This window comes from Tupaia chinensis, unplaced genomic scaffold (genome assembly GCF_000334495.1).
Source record: "Tupaia chinensis unplaced genomic scaffold, TupChi_1.0 Scaffold000037_21, whole genome shotgun sequence".
NCBI lineage: Eukaryota > Metazoa > Chordata > Mammalia > Scandentia > Tupaiidae > Tupaia > Tupaia belangeri.
In genome coordinates, this window is record NW_006159480.1 from 633352 (window position 1) to 654768 (window position 21417).

Sequence of the window (21417 nt, forward strand, 5' to 3'; positions counted from 1 at the left end):
CCCCCACCCTTGTTTTAGCCCTCCCACCCCTCCCCCCCCCGCTGTAGCCACTGCCCTGGTTTCCATAATCCCGTCCACCACTTCCATAGCCACTGCTTCCTCCAGAGTAACCAGGGCTGCCGCCTCCATAACCACCATCATTATCAAGTCTGTTCTAGCTATCCCCATTTCCACCATTTCCGCCACCAGCATGGCTGCCACCAAAGCCACCATGACCACTGAAGTTTCCTCCACGACCAAAGTTGTCATTACCACTGAAGTTTCCAGAACCACTTCGACCTCTAGGGCTGGAGGAAGCACTAGCCATTTCTTGTTTGGATGGGGCTTTCCTGACTTCACAGTTGTGGCCATTCACAGTATGGTATTTCTGAATGACAATCTTATCCACAGAGTCATGATCATCAAAGGTCACAAAAGCAAAGCCCCTCTTCTTGCCACTGCCTTGGTCAGTCATGATTTCAATCACTTCAATTTTCCCGTACTGTTCAAAATAATCTCTTGGGTGATGTTCTTGTCTTTAATGCCATCAACAAAGATCTTTTTCACAGTTAAGTTGGCACCCGGTCTTTGAGAACCTTCTCTCGAGACAGCCCTCTTTGGTTCCACAACTCTTCCACCCACCCTGTGTGGCCTTGCATTCATGGCTGCATGCACCTCCTCCACAGTGGCAGATGTGACAAACCCAAAGCCCCTGGCGCGCTTGGTGTTTGGATCTCACATTACCACGCAGCCTGTGAGCGTTCCCCATTGCTCAAAATGGCTCCTCAGGCTCTCATCGGTTGTTTCAAAGCTCAACCCTCCAATAAAGAGTTTCCACAGCTGTTCCGGCTCTTTGGGAGACTCGGACTTAGACATGACAGCAGTGAGAAGAGAGAGTTCAACGATGCTTCCCTGGCGGCGTCCACAGGCAGAAAGGAGTAATCTAACATATCTCTCTAACAAATACTTAAAAACGTGGATGCAGCTTTGGAATTGTGTAATGGGTAGAGGCTAGAAGAATTTTGAGGAACATCCTACAAGAAGACTACATTGCCTTGAAGAGGCTGTTGGTAGAAATATGGATTTTTTCTTTTAAAAGAGGGTTGAAGGACGACTAAGGAAAGATATTAAAGAAAAGTAGGCAAGATATTTATGGGACACAGAAGTGGATTGTTGTCTGCTGATGATAACATGTATAATATCCTCAACTGGACTGGTGTGAGGTATATTCATGTTGGGTAAATTAACTTCACAAGCTAAGTAATCTGATTAAATGTATAAAACAATAAAAATAATTACTAATTTAATTTTACTTATTAATTTGGCCAGAGACACAGAGAGAGGGAAAGTGAAAAAGCAAGGTCCTAGGTCTGGGACTCGAACTGCTGTTGGCCATGTTGGAGTCTAGACCTTAATCACCATGCTACTTGCTGGCCCCTGTTGGGCCCGAATTTTCTAACATGGATTTTGTTTTTGTGCCATTGGACCACATAATAGCTTAGTAGTAATTTGATTATATAATAGATCTTTAGTTTGTTAACCCAACTAGGTTCCTGTTACTCTGTGAACACTATAAAGATCAGATATGAGAATGCCCTGATGTGAGAATGCTACAGTGAAAATTACTAGGCTAATTTTATAATGTTAACATTAAAATGATATTTTTATATTTACAGTTTTCACTGGTATTCTGTTTTTTTCTTTACCTTGAAGCTTTGCATACATGGAGTCTTCAAAAACTTCATGGAAATGTGTGTTATGAAAATTGCATGAATTTCAAAGTCATTTTTGTACCAAATTAAACTCATACATGAATACCACTTTTCCATGGATTTTTAAAAAGTTAAAATTAATTTCATTCATGATAGCGAATGTGAGAAAGAGATCCCCTCAAATGGTCTCATTATGCTACAAGCCTCTTTCCCCAGCCCTCCAGTTCCTCAAGATCTTGGTCATGTGCACATGTGCCTGGCATTTTCACAAACCTTTTAAGTCCCCTTGTATTTTTATTTTGTTCCAGTATGCTTGCCAGAAAGAAGGGGAGGGAAGAGGGGGAGGGGGGAGAGAGAGAGAGAGGAGAAAGCACCCCAAAACAGGGCATAGTCACCGCAATCCCTTCTCCGTCTCTTTCTCCTTTAGAGATTTCAGGCACATATGCCCTTTGTGGGTCTCAAGCTGTAGGTTGGGGACTTGAACTGTGTGGTTGTCTATGTGGGATCTGATTGTTTTAACCACTAGGCCATGGAGCCAGCCCAAGATGCAGCTATAAGTTACATCAAATGTCGTCTTTACTTTATAACTTTTCACTACCGTCCTGTGATCATCTAATGACAACTCTTTTTGGATAAGGAGTAATGAAATCCTTGTTAAGTGATTTTTCAAATTTTGGAATGAGTCCTTTATCTGTACAGGTAGCCTGTTTATAAACATTTGGTAAATATGCCAGGGCCCTTAATTCTAACTGGGTCTCCTGCCTTCCATTCAGTGCTTGTTTGAGGACAGACATTAAAAGTTCCTCAGATGTTTCAGATAATCTTTCACATCAAGATAATTTTTTCCTACACTTACATTTATGCCATGTATTATAGCCATGTTCAGAGGTTTTGTACTCACTAGAAAAACCTCTCTGAACTCTTTACCCAGTGGGACAGCAAAAGAATATTGGATTTTCCCAGATTAAACTCCTTAATATTAATATTTCCAGCTCTAGTTCTAGCCCCCAAGTTCTCATTGGTTACAAACCCTTTTTTTCTTTTTTAAAAAATATTATTCCATTTGTTATTTTTTAAAATTTGACTAGGTAGAGACAGAGAAAGGGAAAGCAAGAGAGCAAGCCACTAGATCCAGGACTCTTAACTGCAGTTGGCCATGTGGGAATCCCGTGCCTTTAACCACCACGCCACCTGCTGGCCCTTTTTCTCTTTTTTAAAAGAATGTTCCTGGCATTTGTTTATGTAGCAGCATCATATACCATTAATTTGCCATCATCTTTTGGTTCTGAGAAACTTGTAGGAATGGCAGGAAACCTCTAGGTTTCAGGCAGTCTTTTCAATCTTTGGACTATAATGTAGGCTTTGGGGCCAGCAGCTGCAGTGGTTGGGTACTGGACTCCAATCTGGCTGGTTGTGACCGTGGTTCGAGTCCCAGACCAGGGAGCTGGAAAATCACGCTGTTTGTGTCTGTGTGCATGCCCAAGATCCCGTGAGGAGAAGGGATTGCAGTGTGGCCACCCCCCACTCTCGGTAATTTCTCACTTTCCCTCTTGCTGTCTGTCTCTGGCAAGCACATGCGCCCTATAGAAAATCCCTTTAAAAAAAAAAGAGAGAATATTGACTGTCCTCTTTTTGTTTTAATGAGGAGGCTTATGATATTGCGATCTAAAAGTGATCTTGAAAAGTCGATTAGTCCATTTCATGAATGCTTATGAAATTTGATTCAGGCAAGAATTACTGACTAGTGTTAAATTTGTTAGGTAACTAGTGGGTGGGGACTAGACCAGTGGACAAGAGCAGCGGGTAATTCCCTGGATGAGAGGGAACAGACCGTCTGAGTGGTTCAGACCTTCATCACCCAAATCTCTGTCATTTGCTCTCATTTGATGTGATGTGACTTAAGGTTCAGAGCACTATTTATGATGTATCTTAGCTAAAACAAAACAGAAAAACCATTTGATTCCACTGAGCATTTAGAAATCTTAGAGTAGTTTATAGGTAATACTGGAGATAAAAATTTAAGTCTGTAAGTGGTACCAAAAGGAAGCAGCCAGTCAGAAGATGGGTTCTTCTGCATTATGCCTGGCCTGGCCCGTCAGTAAATCAATGTTGTAAAATCTTTGCTAGATTCAAAGAGATGTAAGGGACCAGTAATCAAATATAATGGATAGTCCTGAATTGGATACTGGCTTGGAAAAACCAGTTGAAAAGGATTTATTTTGGATTAGAGAAATTTGGAAATATTTGGCTGGTAGTTGAAGCAAAATTTATTAAATGGGGGAGGCAGAGACTATTGATTTAAGGAAAAAAACCAAAAACTGGAAGGGGACCACCTAATAGCCTACAACCATGCTGGATTCCACATGGCTGACACTGTAAGTCCTGGCCTGGTGGCTTGAAAAACGTGAAGGGTGTATGTACATGCATGCGCCAGATTCCAACAGGATGGAGAAATGGAGAGGGGATTGCTGTGTGGCTGCTCTCCACGGGGCGCTCCCCTGCCCATCCCCTCTCTGGCAACCTTTGACTTTAAAACAAAAGCCAGTCTGCCAGATGGGCTGCAGCAGTAAAATATTTGGCTTTGTAAGACTAACCCCCATGGAAGGGTTCCGAGTTCATACTCGGAGACCTCCCTGAGTAGGTTGGGCACACGTGTGCCCAGGATCCTTGGGCTGACTGAGGCTGGGGGTGCATTGTGGTGTCAAGACCCTGTTGGGGTACCTACCTGTTTCTGTCTCTCTTGCTCATGGAAGAAATGAATAGATTAAAAAAAAAATCTGGTTACCAGAAAAAAAAAGTATAAATATACATAGAAAAAGACCTGAAAGTATTTACACTGTGGTGTTAGTGGTATTTCTGGGTGATGGGGTTACAGACCTTTTGCTTGTTTTCTGCAAAGCACATGTCCTGCTTCTTTTTAGTAAATCTTTTTTTTTTTTTAAAGCTATAATCATCCATCCTGTATAGATGTGTCATTTTAATAGTTTGGTTTTTTTCCTTGATAAGAATTTAAAACCTGTGGGACCTATCTTTGAACTCTGTCTTTAGATTCTACATGAATCTCTTTTTTAAAAAAAATAATTTTTTTATAGATAATTTCAAATATATGCAAAAGTAGGTAGAATAATAAGATGAATTTCTATGTAGGCATCATCCATATTTGGCAATGGTCAATTACACATGGTTTATTTCTACCCACTGTTTCTCTTCGCCCACTGTTTTGAAGCAAATCTCGTCATATATCTTCATCTAATTTGTATCAGTGTTAATATTTAAAAGGTTAGAATGTTAAAAAAAAATCACAATGCCAGTATAACACCAAACATAATAAGTAAAATGAACAGGATTTCTGTAATACAGATATCCAGTCATTGTACATTTTCCTGCTGCTGTCCTCTTTTCTCTGCTTAGGTTATTCAAGCTAGGACATGAACAAGTTCCCTGCATTATGGGTTATGTGTCCATGTTTCTCTCTCCTCCCCACCTCCCTCCTATTTTTTTCTCTTGCAACTTATTTTCTAGAATTCCTCACAGTCTCTCCTTTTGCATGTTCTTTTAACCTTTTAATGCCCAAGACTGGAAACTGTTCTCTAGAATGCATTTGAGCAGGGTTCCCTTTTAAAGCTTTATGAAATATAGTTAAAGGGAGATTTGATTTTCATCCTGAAGCCCTTTGAATTTAAGACTCTTATAGCCTTGATTATTTTAACTAGATGAAGCAGTCATTGTAATAGGATCCACAATGATAGATTTTTGGAGATATTGGTTACATAAATGTTTAGGCAGGAATGTGCCAGATTCCTTTTTAATACTCACTGTAAAGTTTACTCCCTTCAGTGAAAAGAGCATTCTGGTAGAACAGGGTTCTTTTAAAATTAATAGCCTCAGACAGTTTAATCTAAAAATTTGCTCTTTATTCTGATACCTGTGTACTATTGCTTTGTTGCTGTTTTCTCTTACTGTGAAGGTGACTAAGGTCAAGATTTCCCCTGCCTGTTTATTGATTTGTGTCTAATGATTACAGGTTGAAGAAGACAGCGATGCAGAGACCTTTGGAGAAGAGAATGATGAACAGGGAATTTATTCTAAAAGAAAGATCGTCTCTAACTGGGATCGATATCAAGATATTGAAAAGGAAGTCAATAATGAAAGTGGAGAATCACAGCGGGGGACAGATTTCAGTGTCCTCCTCAGCTCTGCAGGTATGAATTCCCATCGCACGTATACTGTTTAGTGCTATGAAAGTTGAATAAATAAATGTCATATTTAAATCGCATTTTTATAATATGCAATTCACCCTTTTCTTTGGGTTTTAAATTCAAGTACAGGACAATATTTCGAATGGCTTGAAGGGGAAAAAAGTTGATCTAAGTCAGAGTTTCTATGTGCTAATTATGTAGAATGATCGAAGTCTGATGGATAAAAGGCTTTATGTAAGTGGAAAATGCTGAAGTATTTCACTCTAAATTTGGTTTTCTGAGAAAAAAAGTGTTTTCTTTGATTTTTAGAAGAATTTGTTCTTAATGTTACTATGAAACTATACAAAGCTTTTAGAGTACTTAATTTTTTCCTTTTATGGCCTGGAATATGTATATTAGTGGATATGTGCATATTAGAGCCATATGCACTTGAACATTATCATAATTTTTCTTTTTTGTTTTTGGATATGCATCTCTATCAATAAAGTGAAAAATCGATTTCTTCCATGATCAGCTGTTGTCTAAGATTTATTTTCACTGGAGTGATGTGGAGCTGACGGGCAGTCACAGGAAATAATGAGAGAGGGCTGCGTGTGTGTGGTTCTGCCCTAATAGGGAGAGGCATAACAATTTAAAGAATAACTGGATGATAGACTAGTGGTGGCCGGGGGGTGGGGTGGGGTGGAGGTGGATGCGGTTATAAATGGGTGACATGATGGATCCTGCGTGCTGTTACTGTTCAGTGTCTTCAGAGTTGTGGTAGTAGGTACATGAACCTATTCAAGGCATCGATATCCCCCCAAATATTGCCAGGTTAAGAGGATTTAAAGGCCAGGAGGAGCAGAGCAATAAAATGAGCATTTGTTGGACCTCTTTCCCATAGCTTCATGTATATACACACATATATGAATGAATAGAATTATTTTATCATCATTATTATTATTTTAATTTGACCAGAGAGAAACAGAGACAGAGAGAAGGAAAGTGAGGAAAACAAACCACCAGGTCCAGGACTTGAACCAGTGTTGACCATGTGGGAGTCCAGTGCACTTATCCACCATGCCACCTGCTGGCCACCCCCTCCAGCAATTAGCATAATGGCTATGTCTCTGGACTCCCATGTAGCCAACCGTAGTTCGGGTCCCAGACCCGGTGGCTTAAACTCATGCCAGGCACGTGTGCGTGCGTGCCCAAAATACTGAGAGGAGAATGGAGGAGAAGGGATTGCGGCATGGCCATCCCCCCGGGGGATGATTTCTCACTTTGTCTCTCTGTCTCTCTCTCTCTTCCTGGCGAGTGCACGTGTCCTATAGCAAAAACCTCTCCCCCCGCCCCCGAAAAAAAAATATGGTCTTGATAATTATCTTTTGATATTTGTATTGGCAAATATGTGATTTATTTTTACAGTGGTATCTTTCTGGGCATAAGTTTAAATTTTAATGTAATTAAAATTTTCAATTTTCTATCTTATAGTTTAAGCTGTTTTATGATGTGAGAAATCCATCTCTTTCCTGAAATCACAAAAGTATTCTCTTAGATTTTTCTCCTAAAAGTTCATGTTTTGCTTTGTTTTCTGAGGTGTGTTGAATTTTATTGGTTGCTACTTTTTTTTTTTTTAAGGTTTTTTGCTATAGTGTGTGTGTGCTTTTCAGAGACAAAGGGAAAGTGAAAAATCACTGCCTCCCCCAAGGGGATTGGCTGTGCCACAATCCTTTCCCCTCCATTCTCTTCTCAGGATTTTGTTCACATGTACCTGGCATGATTCTCAAGCTGCCAGGTCTAGGACTTGAACCGTGATTGGTGATGTGGGTGTCCAGCACTTCAACTACACTACCTGCCAGTCTCCATTACTACATCTTTTTGTTTACTTTTTAAGAGGCCTTTGCCTTAGGGCACGTGTGCTCTCTGGAGAGAGAGACAGACAGAAGGAAAGTGAGAAATCACCCCCCAGGGGGAATAGCCACGCTGCATTTCCTTCTCTATTCTCCTTCCAGGATCTTGGATACACACGTATACGTGTCTGCTGTGCTTTTTCAAGCGAGTCCTGAACTCGAACCGTTGTTGGCTAAGTAGGAGTGCAGTGACATAACAGACCATCTGCTGGCCCTGGTTGCAACATTCTTTTACGTTCGCTTTAGATTGGTGGAGTAGGTGGCATTATTACCTTGTATTTCAGTCTTCTGAAGAATTTGGTTTGGATTCCATTATCAGTTTTTCTTTATTGGTGTATAATTTCTTTGCTAACTACCCAAATAACTGAAATTAGAAACAGTTTATCAACCTTAAAAATTTCAGTTTCTAACATTGTATATTTGTTTGGCCTGTGGTATGATAATCTGCTTTTTGGCAATGTGGCATAGAGAGCAGGCCTCTACAGATCAGCTGGGGTATGTACATACCTCTGGTCCAATTCTCAAATGCCTTTTTGGGAGACCTTTTGCTCAGAGTACACTTAGCTTCTACTGTGTGTTCTCCAAGTAGGATTTTTACTGTTATAGTGAAATTTTGAAGAGTGAATTTCCACCTCACACACAGTTGGTACATGAATACATGGGTATTTTAACTTGGGAAGAAGATCCAGCGCTTCTACCCTTGGAGGGTACTTCAGAGAAATTCTAGCACATGTACATGAATGTTTATAGTGTATTGTTCAGAAGAGCCTCAAATTGAAGTGACTCAAGTGTCCATTAATAGTGGAATGAATTATCTTTTTTTTTAGTAGCTAGAGAGTACTTGTGCTTGCCAGAGAGAGAGGAAATGGGATAAAGTACTCCCCAGTGGGGTGTGGTCATGCTGCAATCCCTCCATTTCTCCATCCTGTTGGGATTTTGGACATGCATACATACATGCCCAGCATATTTTTCAAGCTGCCAGGGCTGGAATTTGGATAATGGTTGTTGGAGTGGGATTTGGCTTCCTTACTCACTACACTGTAGGGCTGGCCTGAATCTGACTTTTTTGATTCTCATTTGTTTAGGAGTTCTTGTTGATTCTCTGTGAGTTTTCGTTTTTTTTTTTTTTTTTTTTCTCTTTCCTTTTTTCTACCTCTTTGTACTTGCCACTTTTCTTTTTTTGTTCCTTAATTGTAGGTTAGTGTTACTAGCTTCCTTTGGCTTTATTTAGTGCTTTAGCTTTTTCCATTGATAGAATTATTTTCTCACTTGCTCCTCTGATAGTCTACTCATTTTCTCTGTGACATGAGAAAGAATTTGCGGATCTTTTCTTACAGGTCTGATCACCTAAGTCACCGCAAGCAAACATTCAATCTAGAGATTGCATTTCAGCATCTTCAGCACTTCTATTTTTCTTCTTGCTCTTGTTTAAGCTCTTAATTTAGCTTACACTTTATTTTTATTTTTTTCTTCTTTCTTTCGTTCGTTCGTTCGTTCTTTGCAAAGTAATAGAAGATCCATGTCTTTATACCATGGGTCAAAGCCAGGGGTCTCCATAAAGTGTTTAGCTGATTCAATACAATCAAACATTGCAAATATTGATCTCTTCAATGCAGTATTTTTCTCATTTCAATATTTTAGTATTTGGCTTTTTTTTCTTTTAAGAGTTTTTTTTTTTTCCTATAGAGTGCATTTGTTCACCAGAGAGAGAGTGACAGAAAGTGAGAAATCACCCCCTAGGGGGATGGCCATGCCACCATCCCTTCTCCCCCATTCTCCTCTTGGGATCTTGGGCACGCATGCACATGCTCCTGGAGTGAGTTTAAGCCACTGGGTCCGGGACTTGAACATGGTCGACTACATGGAAGTCCAGTGACGTGGTCATTATGCCAACTGCTGATTCTGTATTTGACCTTTATCTAATCATTCTTGGGTATCATAAGGGTCGCATCAGTCCTGAAGCCTTTCATTTTTTAAAATAACTTTTATACTCATCAGCCATCACGAGACCTTTTATTCTCATCAAAGAAGTTTGGAGATTTTTGATTTTAGTTTTATCTTCATTTAGTTCATGACTTCTGCCTTTGAGTTGCTTGGTGCTTCTGTTAAACTGAAATGTTTGATAATTTAACCTGTTGAATTTTACCATTATCTCCATAGGTATTTCCTATAGAGTGCATTTGTTCACCAGAGAGAGAGTGACAGAAAGTGAGAAATCACCCCCTAGGGGGATGGCCATGCCACCATCCCTTCTCCCCCATTCTCCTCTTGGGATCTTGGGCACGCATGCACATGCTCCTGGAGTGAGTTTAAGCCACTGGGTCCGGGACTTGAACATGGTCGACTACATGGAAGTCCAGTGACGTGGTCATTATGCCAACTGCTGATTCTGTATTTGACCTTTATCTAATCATTCTTGGGTATCATAAGGGTCGCATCAGTCCTGAAGCCTTTCATTTTTTAAAATAACTTTTATACTCATCAGCCATCACGAGACCTTTTATTCTCATCAAAGAAGTTTGGAGATTTTTGATTTTAGTTTTATCTTCATTTAGTTCATGACTTCTGCCTTTGAGTTGCTTGGTGCTTCTGTTAAACTGAAATGTTTGATAATTTAACCTGTTGAATTTTACCATTATCTCCATAGGTATTCAGCTTTCATCCAGTTTGATCTGTTTCTTTTAAATTGGCAAATTAAAGTCACCGAAATAATACTCCATTTGATCAGTTTTGATCTCCTAAACCGATAGTGTTTTCATTAACATCATTTTTGACCATCGTGTTTTTCTTTTTCTTTTTTTTTTTTTTCTGGTCCCAGTCCTGCATAGCTGAGCCACAGATCACTAGCAGTGACTACAGTACCTTAAGTTCATTTTAAACATTAAATATTTAATCATTTATATACTTAGATAATTTAAATTATTTTTACTGGAGCCAGAACATTAGTGAATCTTTTTTTGAGTTTGATTTGTATTTCAGTTACTCTCTGGTTGACAGATATTTAACTATATCATCAAATCTGGGTGCAACATTCAAATGGCATCTGGCACATCTCTTTCAACTGCTACTGTCTCTTCTATCTGGTTATCTTACAGAATCACGTTTGCCTATAAAAGAAAAAATGGCCAAAATTTCAAGGGGTTTAGGAAGGAGAAAAATTAAATGCTCATGAAGTGTGTCATATTTAAGTGGAGACTGATAAGTTTCCCTTACTTGCTCTACCAAGAGAGAGAAAGTCTTTTTGGTAAAGTCTTTAATGAAGGTCCGTGTAGGGCCTATTCTGATATAAAAATCATGAAACACATCAATTCAAAAGCAATGAAAAGGGTACCCCTAACCCTAGGATTGTGATAATAAACTCATCTATTTCAGCACGCAGGAGTGAAATAGTATACAGATTTAGGTAGTAGGACGGGAGGTGCACTTGATTGGCTGTCAGGTCATCTGAGTTTTGGTTCTGCTTATTACTTATCAGCTACTTTTGAGAGAATAAAGGTCTTGGAACTTCTTTTTTCCTTTTTCTTTTTTAAAATTTTGCTAGAGGGCACACGTACTTGCTGGGGAAATACAGAGATAGAGCTAGAAAGTGAGAAAGCACCTCCCGTGTGTGTGTGTGTGGGGTGGTTAGTCATGCCACAATCTCTTTTCTTCCATTTTTCTTTTTGGGATTTTGGGTATACATGCACATGTGGTCATGTTTTTCAAGCTACCAGGTCTGACACTCTTAACTATGCATTTTGGCCAGGTGGGATTCAGCCATCTTAACCACCACACCATTCTCTGGTCCTTCCTTTCATTTTTTTAAACTATGGGTTAGAAATAATACCTGCTCTGGGACCAGCAGTTAGCGTAATGACTATGTCACTGGACTCCCATGTAGTCGACTGTGGTTTGAGTCCCGAACCCAGTGGCTTAAACTCACACTGGGCGTGTGTGTGCGTGCCTAAGATCCCGAGAGGAGACTGGAGGAGAAGGGACTGCGGCATGGCCATCCCCCCTGGGGGGTGATTTCTCGCTTTCTATCTCTCTGTCTCTCTCTGTCTGTCTGGCGAGAGCATGTGCCCTATAGCAAAAACCTCTCCAAAAAAAAAAAAATAATAATAATACCTGACCTATTTCAATCTAGGTATTATGAAGACCATGTAGAATTATTTCAAAAATTATGAAGTGCTATACAAAAGTTAAAATTATTTTGTAGGCAAAGAAAAGCAACTATTGGAGTGGAATGTACTGTGTCTCATGTTTGGAATCAGGCTGTTAACAAGGTACTGTCATGAAAATATTCAAGCATGCTACTAACGTATGCGATTGTAATAGAAAGCACCATGACCATTACTTCATTTCCTCCTTTTATTCATCTTTTTTTGGTGGGTATTGTTGACCTGTTTCAATCTGCAATTTCAGAGGTGATATAGGGATCTTGAAAGATGATTAAAAATTAGAGAAGCAGGCTCAGCCATGGTGGCACATATTGAGATGCTGCGCTTCATAGGCTGGGACCCGTGCGAGTCCCAGGTTTGATATCTGGTCCAACCTAAAAGCCGGGCACACACTGTATTGTGCCTCCCCAAGTCACTGGGATTATAGGTACTGTGGTGTACACCTACAGTCCCAGTGACTTGGGGAGGCCGAAGCAGAAGGGTCGTGAATTTAAGGTTCGTTTGGGCAACACTGTTGTCTGAAAGAGCTGGGTATGGTGGTGCATGCCCGTGATTCCAGGTAGTTGGCCAGCAGGGGCAGGAGGATGGCAACGTAGTGGGACCTTGTCTTTAAACAACAAACTAGAAAAACAGGATCTGTGATGAAAGGTTAGGTAAGCAAAAGAAGGATGAGAAGTAATTTAATAATTATGCCATATGTGCTCCAAGATTTAGAGACAAAGGGGAAAAAATGTGTTTAAAATGTTGGGATTAGCTATTTCTGTCTTGTACATATGCATTTACTGGGCATCTGAGGGACAGTTGGGGAATAAATATCCTGCCTGGAAATCTTTCAAAATATATTTGGTCTCCTTTAAAGAAATGGGCTCAAGTCTGGTTTTTCCTGTTACATAGGGATAGATGAGGTAATTTATCAAGGAGTTTTTCCAACCCTATAATTCTGTTCTGGTCCCCTCTTGGCGTCTTTTCATTTTTCAATAGATTTATAGCATTTACCCAAGTGCGTTAAGTGAGCACATCCAATGTTCTCAGGAGGATTAGGCTTAAAATAAATAGGCAAGGGATATGTGTGTAAATGGAGCCTGTGGCCATTAGTGACCCTGTGACAGCAAGTGACCGTAAGCTAACAACCTAATGAATGCAGCCATTTCTCAAACATCAACCAAATGCAGGCCCTGTGTAAGGTGTGTTCCGTAGGCTCTTGATCTGTTTCATTAAACCCTAACTTTTACCTGCTAGAGTAGATTTTATTTTCTTAGTTTCACATTAAAACTAAGCCTTAGGAAAAAAGTTAAATCATTTGTACAAAATTCCCATATCTAATAGACAGCAGAATCAGAATTTAAATTTCCTGTGCCTGGCATCAGATTGGTGGTTTCCACTAACTGCTATTCATTATACGTCTTCTATACTATGTATCACTGTTTAAGATACACCATTCTTTGTTAGTTTCTATAAAAATAAACTTTGTTGATTACACTTAGCTTGTGAGAGGGCTTGTAGTTGGTTAAGCCGCCTTTGGGCTGTCTTCAGAAATCCAAGCAGAAGCCCTGGTACTAGGGAGCTGCAGCCGGGCCTCAATGGTACTACTCTGGGAAGTTTCTGATTGTGTGGAAAGGTGAACCTTTTGAGGAAGCCTTGGGAGCTGGTCTATGGAGGCTGGTCAAGTGGTTTCCTTCTTGATGGGTTTCATCCCATCTAGGAACTGTTTCTCCAGGAAGTTACTGATAAAGGAGTCTGTGTGGATAGAACCCAGGGCATGCAGTTCCAGCAAACCTGGTTCTAGGTCTTTTGGGGGGCCAGGACAGTTTTCTAAGCACCCAGAGTTTGACCCCAGTCATCTTGGGGCAGGTTCTGCATGTGGCTATGCTTGGTACTTATATGCTTAAACAACTTGTGGGGAGAAGTCTTTGCTCTCTGGGGCCTCCCTGTTGCAGCTGAAATAGAAGCCCAGAGAGAGAAGTAGGTGAAGGAGGCCTGCAGACATAGGTTGACTGGGTAGCCGACAGTGTTCTTGACTTCAGTAGAGTACTTCTGGTGGGTCTGGGAGTTCATCGGTTAGGGACAAGGAGCTAACCACAGTAAACCTGTGGTAGCTTCTCTGTGAAGGGGACTGGGCGAGGAGATGGTCCTAGAGGTTGGAGCTGGAGATTGGAGGGTGATTGGAAGCTGGGGTGGGGGAAGTTCCTGGGTCTGCAGGGCTTTTCTACCCAAATACTTGAAGCAAGAGACAGATCGAAGGATGGCCAGTGGCTGTTCTTAGTTTTTCAGTTTTCAAAGGGCATGTGTACTTGCCAGAGCCAGAGACAGAGGGAGAAAGAGCCCAATAATGGGGTGTAGTTATGTTGCAGTTCCTTCTCCACTTCTGTAGCCTATCAGGATTTTGGGCATGCATGCACTTACCTTGCATGTTTTTAAAGGTGCCAGGACTGGGATTAGAATGGCAGGTGGCACTGTGGGATCTGCTTCCTTTAACCACTAGGCTTTGCAGCTGGCCCTATTCATTTTGTTTGTTTGTTTGTTTGTTCATTTGTTTTAAAGCCATGATCATAAACTAATTTGATATTAGTTTATCAAATTAAAATCTTTAAATGGACTCTTCCCAGTTGAAAGCTGACATACTCCAAAGAGCGAAACACATATAGGAGACTGTATTATATGTTCTCCGTGTCATTGTCGTACTTGAAGTGGAAAGAATACTGTCACATGTTTTGTAAGATTATTACATTGGGCCCAGAGTGTTCAGTGACCTGAGAATGGAACTGATGCTAATGAAATATCATTCATACTGCTTAATTTAGTGGAGTATATGGTACCTATTTCCCATAGAGTCATGGGGATGTCAGTGTATTGATTTTCGTAATTGTTTTCCTCTTGGAAAATTAAATCTGTATCTTATTTGCTTACTTGGCACTTGTGAAAAGAACCTGATAGCTTGTGGTTATTATTATCATCCCTAAAATAGCACATTCTATGTATTTCACATGAAAAATACTTGATCTAAAAATTTATTTTTCTTGATCAGAGGGTATGTGTGCTTGTCAGAGGGAGTGGTGTGAAGGGGGGAGAGAGAAAGCACCCCTTATGGAACATGGTCACATTGCAGTTCCATCTCTATTTTCCCTCCTTTCAGGATCTTGGGCACACGTGCACATGTGCCCAGTGTGTTTTATCAAGCCACTGGGCCTAGGGCTTGAACTGTACAGTCAGTTATGTGGGATCCAGCTGCCTTAACCACTAGGCCATGTGCCAGCCTCATATTCTATTTTTAAATAATTGTACTGCTAGTCTTTTAAAATCATGAATTTTTGGAAGGTTTATTTTCTCCACATATAACTTACTAGCTAGGTAGGTAATACAGTTTTAGTATTTACCTTTAAAATTCTTAGTCTTTATAAAGAATTACGATGAAATATGAAGTAATGAATAATCTTGAGTAACAGAAATTAACTTAACAGAATTCTAAATTTGTCTCGTTACCATGAATTTCTACCTCCATGGTGGGAATGCTGTATGAGTCAGAACTGTCAGAGATAATCGGGCACCTGGGCTTTCTGACATTCTGCTGCAAAGAGAATCATAGAAACTTTCTGTTTGTAAAGAATTAGAGATAATTTTTTCCACATTTCTTTAACATTTCCTAGAAATGAAGAGAATGAAGCTTAAAGATATTAAGTGATTGTGTACATGGTCACAAAATTGAGAGCAAAAATTTGGTTTCAGACTCATAATTTCTAGCTTGTACTCATTTATTTAGCAAACAGGTCAGGAACCAGGTGTCTGTCGTGTCATGCTGAGAGCTGAGGGTACAGAAATGCTTACAACACACTCCCAATTCTTACGAATATTATTATAGGAATTCATCTGCATGGTCCCTGAGCATTCCTGTATTTTTTTTTTTTCAGAGGTTTTTGCTATAGGGCGCATGCGCTCGCTAGGCAGAGAGAGAGAGACAGAAAGCGAGAAATCACCCCCCAGGGGGGATGGCCATGCCGCAATCCCTTCTCCATTCTCCTCTTGGGATCTTGGGCACGTACGCATACACACCCAGCGTGAGTTTTTTAAGTTGCCCGGTCTGGGACACGAACTGCAGTCGACTACATGGGAGTCCAGCGACATAGCCATTACGCTAACTGCTGGTCCCAGCATTCTTGTGTTTTTGATGGGCATGTCAAGAACACAAGGCTTTGTCTGTTCTTTGTCCAGGATTTTTTTTTTTTTTCTTGTTTTGGAGAGGTTTTTGCTGTAGAGCATGTGTGCTCACCAGAAAGAGACAGAGACAGAAAGCAAGAAATCACCCCCCAGGGGTATGGCCACCCTGCAGACTCTTCTCCTCCATTCTCCTCTCCGGATCTTAGGCATGTACACACGTGCGCCTGGCGTGAATTTTAAGCCATCGGGTCTGGGACTTGAACCGCGGTTGACCACATGGGAGTCCAGCAACATAGCCTTTAAGCCAACTGCTGGTCCCTGTCCAGGGTGTTTGTTATGGTTGTGTTTTTACCAAGCAATCATGAAGGATGAGGTGGTATCTCAGGTGAAGATCAGTCTTGCTTCCCCTTACTCTAAGAGCAGTGATTCCCTAAGCTGAATGCTCCATCCATGTAACATCACCCACAGCTTTTGTATCCATGACAGACTCCAAATTACCCCTCTGGGGCTGTGGGGCCATGAGACAATGAAAATGGACATGAAGTGTGACTATTGCTTTTGCCACCATGAATAGTAAAATCCTTCATCTCTGATCCAGGTGACTCATATCTTCTGTTAGCATCCATGAAATAGTAATAAACTAACTTGTTAGCTTATAAGTAAGGTAAAAACTCAGGCCCTGCATAGTTTTTGGCAAGTATCACTCATGAGGTGAAACAGATGAGGAAACCAATGTGCAGTTTCCTGCAGGAGGCAGGGTGCTGTGGGACACCAAGGAAGAGCACCCATTCAGCCTGGAAAAAGAGGGAGGCTTTTCTGAGTTCATTACTCTTGAAATGATGCTAGACCGTGCATCTGTTGGGGAAGATCTTGTCACCCTTGGTGTATGGCACAATACATGGATATGGTTCATGACTATAAAGCTTGCTGGATGAATGCAATGTTTTTCATGGTTATTAGGTGTGATTTACTACACTAAAGATCCATGTGATTGCTGCTGAAGTTTGTCTTTTTAGAGCCTGAGATCCTGGACAGATAGTCTTTGATGAAAAGTATCTTATTAGTATCTCAGCGTGGATCTCTTCTAATAAGTGAGGAAAGTGGTTGAGTTTATAGAATATGTTGTATTGATTAATACTAAATGACATTAAAGCCCAGTTACTTATTTTTGAGCTATTTTCTAATACTGTTCAGATTTTTTCAGAAGAGTTGTAAAGACAGTACAGAGTTCCCATATAACCTTTCCCCACTGTTAATGTTTTATATAACCATGGTACATTTACCAAACTGAAAGAATAAAACATCATACTACTAACTTTATTTCAATGTTTATAGTGGTTTTTTCCACTGGTGTTTTTCCTCTTCCTGCTCCACATAACACATTGCATTTATTTGTCATGTTTCCCTAGTTTCCTCAAATTTGTGACAGTTTCCCAGTCTTTCCTGAGCTCTTTTGAAAGAGCGATGGTCAGGTATATTGCAGAATGTCCCTCAGCTATTGGGTTTTTCTGATGGGCTCTCATGATTAGGCTGAAGTTACAGATTTGGGGGGAGATACCTCCGAGGTGCTGGGCCTTTCTTGTTGGAGCATATTGGTAGGCATAGGCTATTAATGTGACTTATTCCCAGTGATGTAACTTTTTTAAAAGCAAGATTTTTGCTGCAGAGTGCATGTGCTCACCAGAGAGACAGATCAAAAGCAAGAAAGGGGAGATGACCATGCTACAATCTCCTCCATTCTCCTCTCAGGACACACACACACACACACACACACACACACACACACGCACCTGGCATGAGTTTTAAGCTGCCAAGTTTGGGAGTTGAACCACAGTTGACTATATTGGAGTCCAGTGACATAGCCATTATGCCATCTGCTGGTCCTACTGGTGATGTAACTTTGACCACTTGAGTTGGTAGCTGGTGTTTTAGGTTTCTTCACTGTAATGTTCTCGTTTTTCTCTTTCTCTTCTTTGTTCACTGGATTGACTCACTAAAGTCCCACTCCCACCCAGGACTATGAAGTAAGCCTCACTTCCTAAAGGAGAAGTATCAGGAATTTGTCGGCATATCTTAGAACACTGATGGTGAATGTTTTGGGGGAACTATCTCCATTTGCAAATGCCGTTTTTCATTAAAGGTGCAGGGTCAGTTGTCTTAGAATGACAATGAATCGCCTCAGATAAGAAGTCATGCCCTGATGACTAAATACTGGCCTGTTGTTGCTATTGGAAAGGACAAAGTGGGGGGATCATTGCCATATTGTGATCCAGTGCCCCAGCCTCCTGGCTATCTAGAATCGCAGGTTTTTGCCACTGTACCTAGCCTGTCTCAGGTAGGTCTGGGAACTGAACCCGGGCCTCCCATGTGTCTCCAGCCCCTGCAGTGGCACCTGACTGACTGCATCACCATGGCTGGGCTGCATTGGCCTTCTGGTTGCTGCTTTATGCAGAGCTGTCTATATTGTAAATTGTGCTATTGTGTCATTGACTCTTCTGTTCATTTCTTTGAAGAGTGGAGGCATTTGTATTAATTGAATGGGGTTAATGAGGGTACATTGCTGGAACAAGGTAAAACGTCAATAATCTTAATTTCATCCTCACTATAAAAAGCTTATTTTGTCTTTTAGTATTTGTTATTGGATAAGGAGGTGTGTGTGTGTGTATCTGTATATATGTGTGATAGTGCATTCCAAGTGATTTACATGTACATGTCAAAAATTCATTGCTCAAAAAGTCTGCCTTAGTGTCATGCTTCTTATGCAAATGACAGTTATGGTGTCCATGTGATCGGGATACAGTCTTCCAAAAGTTACCCCCACAGAAGTTGGGTGAGTGGTAGACATGCTTCAGTGGTCCAGATGCCAGCCTGGCACAAGCTACCCTTGGCTGATCTCCTTTTGAGTTGGGATCATTCTAGGATAGCCATTGTTGTTTCAGGGGTATTCTACAAACAGGCGGTCCAGAGAGATAATATCATTAATCTGTGTTTAGATTCATCAGGGGGAAAGCAACGTGACTTTTTTTTCTTTTTTTTTGGGAGAGGTTTTTGCTATAGGGCATGTGCGCTTGCCAGAAAGAGAGAGACAGAGAGATAGAAAGTGAGAAATCCCCCCCCCCCCTCGGGGGGGGGGGATGGCCACACCACAATCCCTTCTCCTCTCTCCTCTTGGGATCTTGGGCATGCACGCACACGCACCTGGCATGAGTTTAAGCCACCGGGTCTGGGACTCGAATTGTGATCGACTACATGGGAGTCCAGCAACATAGCCATTACACTAACTGCTGGTCCCATCATTGTGACATTTTGATGTATGACATAACCATTTATTTCTGTTCTTATTTTCTGGAACCCCATCATCTAAATGGATTTTTGTTTAGATTTTTGGGTTTAGTAATAGGAAGCCAGGAGTAATAGTATTTGATGCAGTGCTAGATATAAATAAATGTTTGTAGCTTTTTAAAAAAAAATTTTTTTTTTTTTTTTTAGAAAAGTTTATAAAAGTTTGGGGTTGGATTCCCATATAGCTGACTGCAGTTTGAGTCCTGGACCTGCTGGCTTGAAAATCATAACAAATAGATACAAATAATATTAAAATTAAGGAAAACTTATAAAGTATTTTTAAAAAATAAAGATTTGATGAATGTGGGTTAATGGTAGTCAACCATATCCATATTGAATTTGACCATTGGGATTGAGATTTGGCCTTTTAACTTTATGTATTGCCTTACTCCAGAAAAGATTTAGTAATGTGTTCTTGTTAGAAATACTTCCATTTATTGTCCACTTTTTCGGAGAGCACAGTATTTGTAATTCTTGGCGTCATCAAAGTATTGTAGGACTTGGGTGAGGAAGGACTGCAGGGACTGATGGGAGATGGGTGATCACAGGAATTCAAAACTGAGAAAGCAGCATGACTATAAGATGTACCGGGGCCACCTCTGAATTAGGCTGGTTAAGAAGCACCTTAATTTGTGAAGAGAGGAGAAGAGGTATAGGTACAAACAAATGTGTGAAAATAGCTCTTACTTATAGAGTACTTGACTGGGTATTTGATGCTTAATACATATTTAAGCTCAAGAAAGCCCCGTGAGATCAGTACTAGACCAGTACTAGACCATTTGACAGATGAGGCTAATTAAGCCCAAAGAAGTTGCCTAAGGTCCCATAACTGGTACATTGTAGAACTGCAATAAAAATGCCTTTCATTCGATTCCAAAAGCCATTGCTGTCCTTTACATCGTGCAGTGCCTTCTGTGAAATGCATACAGTTTGCTGTGTGGCATCAGACTCCAGGTACATTGCATAGAAAATGAATCATTTCATTGTTTGAGAATAGTTGTATTCATACCCCAGCCTCCTTTCTAGATTTTTTTTTTTTTTAATAATTTGGCTATTTTATAGTGGGTTATGTTATTTAGTTTGTGCCTTTTGATCTGGTCACGGCAATGGAAACATTACTCTTGTTATGTACTACTTATTCCATTTAAACTGAAAACTCGGGAAAACAAAAGACGGTTTTATCTCAATTATCTGATATGTATTATTATGACAGGCACACAGGCACTCGAACATGGAAATGAGTTTCTCTTGACTACCGACAATTATTAACTCAAGCAACAAGATAATTATGTGTTATAAGCTGAATATACTGAAACTTTAGTAAACTTCATCTGCTTAATTTTTTTTTAGGAAAATTGATAAGTAGTCACTGTTCTTATTTTTTTAACTGCCAGAGGGTGCATGTACTCTCCAGAGAAACTGAGAGAAAGGGAGAAGGAGTAGTAGTCTCCTTCCTCCTCCTGTAGTCTCCTCTCCTCCTCCTTTCTGTCCTGTTGGGATTTGGGGTATGTGGGCGCACACACTGGCCCCTGCATATATTTCAAGCTGCTGGGGCTGGGATTCTAGCTTTGGTCGGCCATGTGACTCCCCAAGAGGGCAAGGCCTCACTGTAGTCTCCTCTCCTCCTCCTTTCTGTCCTGTTGGGATTTGGGGTATGTGGGCGCACACACTGGCCCCTGCATATATTTCAAGCTGCTGGGACTGGGATTCTAGCTTTGGTCGGCCATGTGGGATTCAGCTCCCTTAAGCACTAGGCCACAGAGCCCACCCCATCACCATTCTTATTTTTGTCACATTGCCTCTTGGATTTCTTATTCAGATATTTTCTTCCCACTATTTTGAGAGAACATAAAGAGGAGTTGCCACCGGGAACCAGCAGTTAGCGTAATGGCTATGTCGCTGGACTCCCACGTAGTCGACCACAGTTTGCGTCCCAGACCCGGTGGCTTAAAAACCCTGTTGGGCGCATGTGTGTGCGTGC

General features: G+C 40.7%; 1 protein-coding gene and 1 pseudogene across 1 annotated transcript in view; one reads left to right on the plus strand and one right to left on the minus strand.

Moving 5' to 3' along the window:
* The window catches only part of LOC102493580 (heterogeneous nuclear ribonucleoprotein A1-like), a 981-nt pseudogene extending 126 nt beyond the window's left edge, over positions 1-855 (minus strand).
* A 4860-nt stretch (positions 856-5715) lies between these two features.
* The window catches only part of AVEN (apoptosis and caspase activation inhibitor), a gene marked incomplete at its 5' end in the record, with an annotated part of 128423 nt that continues 112721 nt past the window's right edge, over positions 5716-21417 (plus strand). The window contains 1 exon segment of the mRNA XM_014588472.1: positions 5716-5893. Coding sequence (XP_014443958.1) covers positions 5716-5893 — 178 coding nt within the window.